Raw genomic sequence first — 9,028 nt, 5'->3', positions numbered from 1 at the left:
GAATTAGAAAAATTCCAACAACAACGACATAAAAGATTCAACATTTTTTCCATCCATACTTAATTAACAACATGAGTTCCATATATATTTCTCTCGAACTACAAAAATATATTGTTAATTTAAACAAATTGTTGCCTTGTATATATTGTTGTTAGGGGTGTAAATTTAAACAGAACAATCGAAAAATCGAACCAGACCGGACCAGAACTGGTTCCTATATTATGAAAACCGGCCGGAACCAGTCCGATTTCAATTCCGTAGTTTTCGAAACTGGACCGGACCGGTTGAAAAAAAAATATTTATATAAAAATTAATTTTATATATTCTAAAAAATATTATAATATATTAAATTTTTATATATGATATATAATTATATATGATATATAAAATAATTTCATATTATAATTTATAAATTATAACATAAAATATCTATCTTAAATATGAACATTTGTAATTTGTTTGATCATATGTTATTAATATAACTATATATAAGATAATGTTATTATAATTTATAAAATAAAAATTTAATCATAAAAATAAAAATTTTATTGATCATATGCTTTAAATATAATATATATATATTAAATTATTAATAATATTTTATCATAAGAAGTAACATTTGATTATATGTTTTTTACATTTTAAGAAAATCGGAAAATTGGACCGGACCGGAAACCGGTAAAATCGGATATACCGGTTTAGGAGGGTAACCAGAGCGTAATCGGTTTTAAAAAATAAAAAACCGGTACATACCAGTTTGGTCATAGATTTTGTCCAAAACTAGATCAGACCGGATCAGTTACACCCCTAATTGTTGTTCAGAATTTATATTTGAAGAGTTTTTTTTACACTTCATCTCTCTCTCTCTTTTTTAATATATATACATGTTGTTATGAGATAATGATGTTTTCTTATTTAGAAGATTTTATTTAAGAATAATTTTAGATGTAATTGTGAAGTGTACAAGTAACGTATAGTCATTTTGAAAATGAATGTGGTTCTTTATTAAAAAATTAATTAATTTTTATGTCTATTATGTATTTACTCATTTTTTTTAAAGTGATTGTTTAGCGCTTACATACTACACTACTGTAAATATTATTTATCTTTACTTAATTTTTACACTATTTTAGATGAATTGCTACTATAATCTACTCATGTGAAATTTTTTTACTTTCTGATTAGTTTTTTGTTTTCTCCTACCGGACGCTCTTGCACGTAGCGCCCTTACTAATATGTTAATATACGAACAAGCTAACGAGTATAAAGTGTTGTTTAGATAGTGAATTGAGATAAGATAAATTGAGATAAATGTTAAAAGTTAAATAAAATATTATTATTATTTTATGATTTGAAAAAATATAATTATTTATTATATTTTATATGTAAATTTTTAAAAAATTATAATTATAAGATCAAATGAGATCAAATATTTTTATATTTAAACGAGATTTGTACGGTTTAATAGAGATTTGTTAAACCAACATTAATCGCGTCGGACGAATTTTATAGAGATTTGTACGGTTTAATAATCGTGTCCTTTTTAACTCGCGAACAACAGCTTTCGAGTAAGTTGTCCGCCAGTGACCGATTAAGCTAGGAACGGAAGACATTAATTTACTCTATTACCCCTAGGAACTCACTTAATTTCCCATTTCTACGATCGCAAACTCTGGACTCTTCTTTCACCGGTAGAGAGTAACAAATCCCAGAGGGGACTGATAGGCCATTTTACCCAAACAAAACAAAATCCTCCTGCCCTTCTTCTCCCACCCACAGTCCCGTCATCCTCAGATAGCAGACATCTCTGAGAAATCCGCTCAAAACCCTAATCACACTCTCCGATTCAAACAAATCTCTCTCCTAGCTTTTCTGGTTTTAAATCTATTTTTGTTATCTTCTTTGGGCTTCTTATTTCCGAAGAAAAGTTGACGGGTTTTCTTTTTATATAAGAATTTGGGTAAAGTTCAAGCATGCCGCCGAAGCAGCAATCGAAGACGGACTTGGCGAAGAAGCAGAAGATCGTGGAGGACAAGACCTTCGGGCTCAAGAACAAGAACAAGAGCAAGAATGTCCAGAAGTATGTCCAAAACCTCAAGCAATCGGTCCAGCCCAAAGCCGACCCGAAAGTGGCTGCCAAGGTCCGCGTTTCTTTCACCTCCCACTTTGTTATTGTAATCACCATTACAATCTCTTATTATAATTCCGTTTAGAGAAATTGTATTTTGTTATTATAGAGAAATCTATCATTGGAGCAAACTGTGGAGATTACTTTAGACTTAATGAGACCAGGGAAGATTTATTAAGTAAGATTTAGGTTTGATTTCTTGTTGTTTGGCTGGGAAAAACCCTTCGATTAATATTTTTTCTCAAGAAATCATCATTTTTAATTGGTGCAATAATGTTGCGGAAATACATGTTTTCCCCATAAAGCCTTTTTCGGGTAGGACAATATGGCGAAATGAGTGGAGACTGAGTGATTTTTTTTGCCGAGCAGCAAAAGAAGGAGGAAGAGAAAGCAAAAGAGAAAGAGCTAAATGATCTGTTCAAGATTGCAGTCAGTCAGCCCAAAGTTCCAGTTGGTATGTGCTTTTTACTATTTTTCTTAATGAATTGTTGTCTGTTGCTATGGTCGTTGTTCAGGGTTTTGTTTTTGAATGGAATGGTATGTTTGTGATAGAAATGGGTAATCTGGATAGGTGTTGATCCAAAGTCTATATTATGCGAATTTTACAAGGTGGGGCAGTGTACCAAGGGTTTCAAATGCAAGTTCTCGCATGATCTCAATATCCAAAGGAAGGGTGAGAAGATTGATATTTACAGTGATAAGCGTGATCAAGGTGATTGAGTAAACCTTTGTTTTGCTTCATGAAGTTATGCATTTCTTATTGTCTCTCTGCCTTTTCCCCCCTTGGTGAACGCCTAAATATGATTTTGACTTTGTTGGTGTTTGTTTGTGCATGTATTCTTCAGAAACAATGGAGGAATGGGATCAAGAGACACTGGAGAAGGTGGTGGAATCGAAGAAGATGGAGTATAACCAGAACAAACCAACTGATATTGTAGGTTCATATTAACTCTAGGATTCTTTCTTCCATATGATATTAGCGGTTGCTTCTTTTTTTTTTAAAAATGCTATTGGAAAGTGCCGTGCTCTCTTGATTGCTCCCCAAATCTCAATTAAATGCCATTAACTTCTGATACAAGCATGTGTGTAAGTTTTTCTGAGAATATATTGAAGCTAGAATAATCTGGTGGTTACATTCATAGATGTAGGCTTGTAGCTTTTGGCAAGATCCCTAATTTAGGGTGGATATTAAGGGGATGTTTCGCCGTAAGATTTTCATGAAGATTTCTGAAACTTTTGAGAACTTTTAAAGATAACTTTTTGCGGAGCTTTGTGAAAGTGGTGGGACTCAATAAAAACATGTTTAGATTGAGAAAAGTTATTAGAGGTTTTTATTCGAGGTTAACAAGTTGGTGGGGCTCATTGAAAATATGTTTGAGAAGAAAATTTTGTAAGAGGTAACATGCCTTTTTATTGGATGTTATTTTTGCTACAGAAATCGAGGTACATGTTTTGATGACTTTTTGTCACATTTTTAGTGTAAAGATGTTTGGATTGAAGGTAAGAAGATTTTCGTAAACATCCTGTTGCCATACATCACCTAAGTCACTACAGTATGCTACTAGTCAACTGCATGCAGGGTTATGAAATTAATTCTGGAAAATCTTCTGTGCTCCAGGAAGGGAAATATTTTTGAAGTGGCAATAAATTCCAAAGTTTGTTAGTTGATTGATAATGTTGGGAGTCTTGTGAATACTTAAGCATTTTTAATAATAGGCGAGGATTCAAACGTGACAAATAGATAGAGAATTAGCTTTCTTGTATTTATGTGGGTTGTTGGTGCACTACAATTTGAAGGCAATACATTGGCTCTTGTTTAGAGGAGGATTATCTCTATATGCTCCTCAAGAGTTGAAAGGATGAAGCTTTGAAGTGAGTGAAAATGACCCCCTTTAGGTAGAGTCGATGGCTGCAGTTTAGGTAATGCAGGTCAGCATGAGATTCCTTCCATTCATCATTCTTGGTTGACCCAGTCTTGTCAGAGTTCTACGCGTTATATTAATATTTGATCTTATTTTGTCATTTTAAAAAAATCTTATTACATATGAAACAAAATTGTTTTATCTAATGTTGTTCCCCATCAAGGAGCTTACTTATTTTTCAAAGTTGTTAGTGCACAGGATCTTTCTGTACAAGAACGAGCCTTTTCTTTTATTTTTTTAATAAATTTATATACAGGTTTGCAAATACTTTTTGGAAGCAGTGGAAAAGAAACAGTACGGTTGGTTCTGGGTTTGCCCAAACGGTGGCAAAGACTGTCACTACAGACATGCTCTACCTCCGGGATATGTTTTAAAATCTCAAATGAAGGCACTCCTAGAGGAAGAGACTGAGAAAATTACAATTGAAGAAGAAATTGAAAATCAGGTTATAATGATATTTGTATTAATTTACCGTAGATTTGTTTTCTTCCCAAGCTTCTTGTTGCAGTGGGAATATTTTTTGTTCGAATTTAGCTTCATATATTTCAACCCATATTATTTGTTCTTTCGTTTGCTCCACTTTCTGTTCTCAGTTCTTATAAATTAATATTAGTCTGGTCTTTTCTTCAGCGTGCTAAAGTAACAGGCTCGACTCCAATGACCACTGAGCTGTTCTTTGAATGGAAGAAGAAAAAGATGGAAGAAAGAGATGCTGGCTTGGCTGCACAACAAGCAGAGAGGGCTAAGAATGACCGCATGAGGTATTTGGATTCATCTGTATGCTGCATTAAGTTAAATGGTCTCAGTTTGTTTGTGCTATTAACTTAAGTTTCTGCATGTTTCAGTGGTCGGGAGTTATTTCTTTCGGATGCTAGCTTGTTTGTGGATGATGCTGAGGCATATGAAAAATACCAAAGAGAAGAAGAACTTGAGGCTGCTGAACAAAAGGTAATCCTGTTTCTTCTGTTTTGTTTATAAGATAAGTAGTGGTCTGAAACATGTGGCACTAAAGTTCCAGGGTTGATGACCTCTGTCCCCCCATATTTTATATCCCTTCCCCTTTATTGGTCCCAACAGCTTTATCGTGCATGACTTAAACACTATGTAACAGCTGATTTGCATGAAATGTATCTTTTGCATATTAATTCGAGTCCTCGAGTATATGCTACAAGATGCTGATAAGTGTCTTACCTTTTTAGACTAGTAAATAAAGTCTCTTGCCTTCTTAGGAAAAATGCCCATTATGATGTTTGGATGCATTTGTCTTGGGTAGAAATGTAGAGAATTCAATAAAATTACTATTAGTTATTATTGTATAATCTACTATATATATGCTGTTTGAATCATGGTTCAAATCTAGCCGTACTAGCCCTTTTGTGTTGTGCTATAAGCAACATTGGAACAAACTAAATAAGCAACATTGGAACAATCTAAATAAGGCTCAAGCTACATTTGAGCTTATACTCCAAAATGACTAGTCAATGTTACAACTTTAATAGTCACGTTTACTTATCAAAAAACTTTGATAGTCACATTTCACAACACCAGAGAGCAGGAAGTTGTCACCTCAGAAACCAGGAATAAAAAGAAAGGAGGTTATTTTTCAAGTTCAAAATGTCCTGTCTGGTTGTCCCAAGAGAAGAAATGGGTTCATTAGTCTGTCAAAATATATCAGTTGCCAGAGTTGCAGCCTTAGAAAAGAAAACTGATATATTTATTATGATCTCATTGAGTGCATCCATTTTTAATTTATTCTATGGGTTGGATCAAAAGCTATCATTTTAGTATTGGCTACATTCGTAAGTTGTTTACACTTTCAAGTTTCAATGTAAGACTAAAAGGAACAATCTAACTTTCGGGACATTCATATGGCTGCTCTTATATCAGACTTATGCCTCCCCAAGCAGATACTTTAAGTTACCATCTTAGAACAATTAACATGAAGAGGATGGGGATTGAGACGGGTCTTTGTTTCAGTCTTGTGTGGTTAGAAATGGGGAACAAGTGCCCTAAAAGTGAGTTGTCTGGTTCAAAACTTCAAATACTGACAGTCAGCATGGAATAGTTTTGCATTCTGTGCACAAGAAACACTTGCAATGGTGGGATGCAGAAAAGCTGCATTAGTTACTTGTTTGATTAGGTAATATATATATATTTTTTTTATCAATAAAAATTTGTTTACCGATTAAAAAAAAATATTATTACCTGATGTTTGCTAGAATTAAGTCAGAACCATCCATATCATGATAACTAGTACCCTTCTTTGCAATGTGTTCTTGAGCTTCTGTAACTTCTAAAAAAAGTCAATTATGGACATTTGTTGTTTCTAGAGTATAAGACCTTTTGTCAAGTCTATTTGCAAGAGTCGGACCAAGACATTTTCGTTAGATTTGGTATGGAAGAGCACTAAATGTGGAAAATGAGCTTCTTCTGGTGTGTTGCACATAGAACATTTGCATGAATCAGTTGTTCAATTTCAGGTCAAAGATAACTCAGCAGCAGGGCAACCAAGCACCTCAGCTAATGCCGTTGCTGATCCTGAAGAGGACCCCATTGATGATGATGATGAGCTGGATATGGATGAGTTGAATGAGCTTGAAGCAAGTTTGTCAAGAACGTCTATTCAAATTCGTGAGCCAGGTGTTGAGGCATCATCTTGAGAGAGAGAGAGAGAGAGAGATGTTGGCGACCAGCCATAGCTTTAATGAGGGATTTTGTATGGAGTATCTGAATTAACTTGTTTGGGGAAATAATTTATATTTATAACCAGGGATAATGCACATTATGTCCTACTTGTATTGCTTGGAATGGGCAGTGGTATCACTGGTATGGGTCGAATTCAAATTTTGGTTCAGTCTTATGCCTCTTGATCAAGAATCAAGATCGGGTGTCCGCAACATTTTAGATTTCTTTCCCTTGCCCTTCGAAAAACACAAGCACATGCCCACTGGAGCTCAAACACGCACGGGGAAAGAAGCTGATGTTTATGCATGATATATGTTATCAAAATGTCAATAAGTTGGTTCTGCATTCCTGCAGTCTTGCCAAGCTTTTTGAAGCAGGTATTGGTATGAAAATTGTTGGCCCAAAGCTAGGTAGGACTACCTAGTGTTTAATATCATCAGTAGTGGCTGATGCCGGTTACGATGGTTATACAGTATGAAGTCAAAGGGCCTACATCTAGTGCAGACTACAGAGCTTATTCTTTCCTCACCCAGTATGATTATCCCCATTTATGGGCTTATTATCTGTTTTTGGATTTTTATTTAGAGTAAATCTTTGGCCGGTCCCAATACCAATAGGGGCAAGAAAACCAATAGACCTCTTCGCCCACCCTCTCCCAATACCATACTAGAAACCTTGAAGCCCCTCTCAGTCGTGACCCTCTAGATCCAGAAACTCAAGCGGCAATATTTTAATTCGTAGATTCGCTACCAGCTGCCGTCGACGACAACGTAACCCTCGAAGCCATGACACTTCGAGGACATATTTGGTGTCGTTAGCCCTCTAGCAGCTACGAATTCCCCAAATATCATACCGACCTATGAATTCTTTTGCAATTGTTGCTCTTATTTTTGAATTAATTTGATTCTGTTTATCTAGTGGTAATATGGCTATCAATTTTGACAATGGCGTGAGATTGTGGTGTGAGGTTTATGAGAGGAGGGCCTCTTGGAAATGTTGGTTCTGTTTACTTCTGTGTTGGCGTGAGATTGTTGTACGAGGAACATAAAATGGTGTGTGGAAATATTGGTTTTGTTTTCTTCTGCACGAGGATCATTTTATTTTTCTTTTTCTGGGGTGTTTTTCTGATATCTATTTTACTTTTGGCGACGAAAAATGGTGGGCGACAGAGATGGTATTCAAAATTATTGGTAGGCGACGGATATAGTGTTTGAAATTACTTGTGGGCGAAGGACTAGTGGTGACGGAACTGGTGTGTAATGGAACATGGTTCGTGCAGCGATGGGAGATGAAGATGGTGTTCTTCAGTGGTATGAAATTTTGAGTGAGGGGCTCAAACTATCAATTTTCTAGTATTGTGACCCTATTGTGATTTGTGTGGAATCATTGACGTGATGAATTATTATTGAAGGTTGTTAAAGCCTCACCAACAGATAAACCGGTGCAAAGCGGCTCTCTTTTATTTACTACTATAGAATCACTATACCTAAAATATTTGATAAATACTATCCCTTGGCCGTATTTTACCATTTTTAACAAAATTTAGAATAAAAAATAATATTTTCAGTCAAGATAAATCAACCACCAACCTATCATTGTCGTACAACCACTCTTCACTTTTGCACGGCGCCACATCATGCTTGTAGATTCCTTGTGCCTTGCCTTCGGCGGTAATCAAGATATAAAGTTATAAACTACTGTTCTTCAATTACCCAAATAACCATTGATTAACCATTTAGCTGGAACATTTTCCTTTTCATCAAAGTCCGTAAGATTGCAATGCGTCTAAGTTGAGGATATGGTCTATGATGCTGACATTGTGACCCTGTGCTAACGATCATGCCCATGGCCTGACTGGAGCCAGAATGAATCCTTAATGGCAAAGTCTGTGGTCGACGAGACACCTATTGACAGCAGAGAAGTTGCTTTTTCTTGCTTACGACTTTCTTGACGATAATGAATTTGAGGGTACCCATTGGTTGTCACGTGGGTCATTTGCCAAGGATATGGTCTCAATGATAAAATACATATCTGATCCAACTAATATTTTTGACTCGAGACTTTCGCCACTGAAAATTCTAGACTTACAAAAAGTTCGGCGTAAAAACTACTTTGGACCGATATAATATACCATTGTGATTACGATAAAGATGATCAAATAATATTAATGATCTCAAGTTTCTAATATTAGAATAGTCATTGATCATGATTGATGCAGAATAAGAACTTTGATAAATAATAATAATCTCTCCTGAAGAAACCTTTGCTTGGACTGAGAAGCACCACTTAAAAC

General features: G+C 35.2%; 1 protein-coding gene across 1 annotated transcript; it reads left to right on the top strand.

The window, feature by feature from the left end:
- Nucleotides 1–1,656: 1,656 nt before the first annotated feature.
- Nucleotides 1,657–6,910, top strand: LOC108997138 (zinc finger CCCH domain-containing protein 11-like). The gene is made up of 8 exons (XM_018973285.2): nucleotides 1,657–2,141; nucleotides 2,498–2,582; nucleotides 2,700–2,840; nucleotides 2,974–3,062; nucleotides 4,307–4,495; nucleotides 4,681–4,811; nucleotides 4,896–4,998; nucleotides 6,531–6,910. Exons 1-8 carry the CDS (start codon nucleotides 1,974–1,976, stop codon nucleotides 6,708–6,710), a joined length of 1,086 nt encoding a protein of 361 aa, XP_018828830.1. The 5' UTR covers nucleotides 1,657–1,973; the 3' UTR covers nucleotides 6,711–6,910.
- The last annotated feature ends 2,118 nt before the right edge of the window (nucleotides 6,911–9,028 follow it).

This window comes from Juglans regia, chromosome 7 (assembly GCF_001411555.2).
Source record: "Juglans regia cultivar Chandler chromosome 7, Walnut 2.0, whole genome shotgun sequence".
NCBI classification, from domain to species: domain Eukaryota; kingdom Viridiplantae; phylum Streptophyta; class Magnoliopsida; order Fagales; family Juglandaceae; genus Juglans; species Juglans regia.
The sequence above is the reverse complement of the archived record's forward strand: the minus strand, read 5'-3'. Positions and strand labels throughout refer to the sequence as shown.

Coding starts and splice junctions, on each gene's coding strand:
- LOC108997138 (XM_018973285.2), top strand. CDS start 1,974: ATGCCGCCGAAGCAGCAATCGAAGACGGACTTGGCGAAGAAGCAGAAG. Junction 4,496..4,680: donor AAGAAGAAATTGAAAATCAG/GTTATAATGATA, acceptor TCTTTTCTTCAG/CGTGCTAAAGTAACAGGCTC. Junction 4,812..4,895: donor GCTAAGAATGACCGCATGAG/GTATTTGGATTC, acceptor TGCATGTTTCAG/TGGTCGGGAGTTATTTCTTT.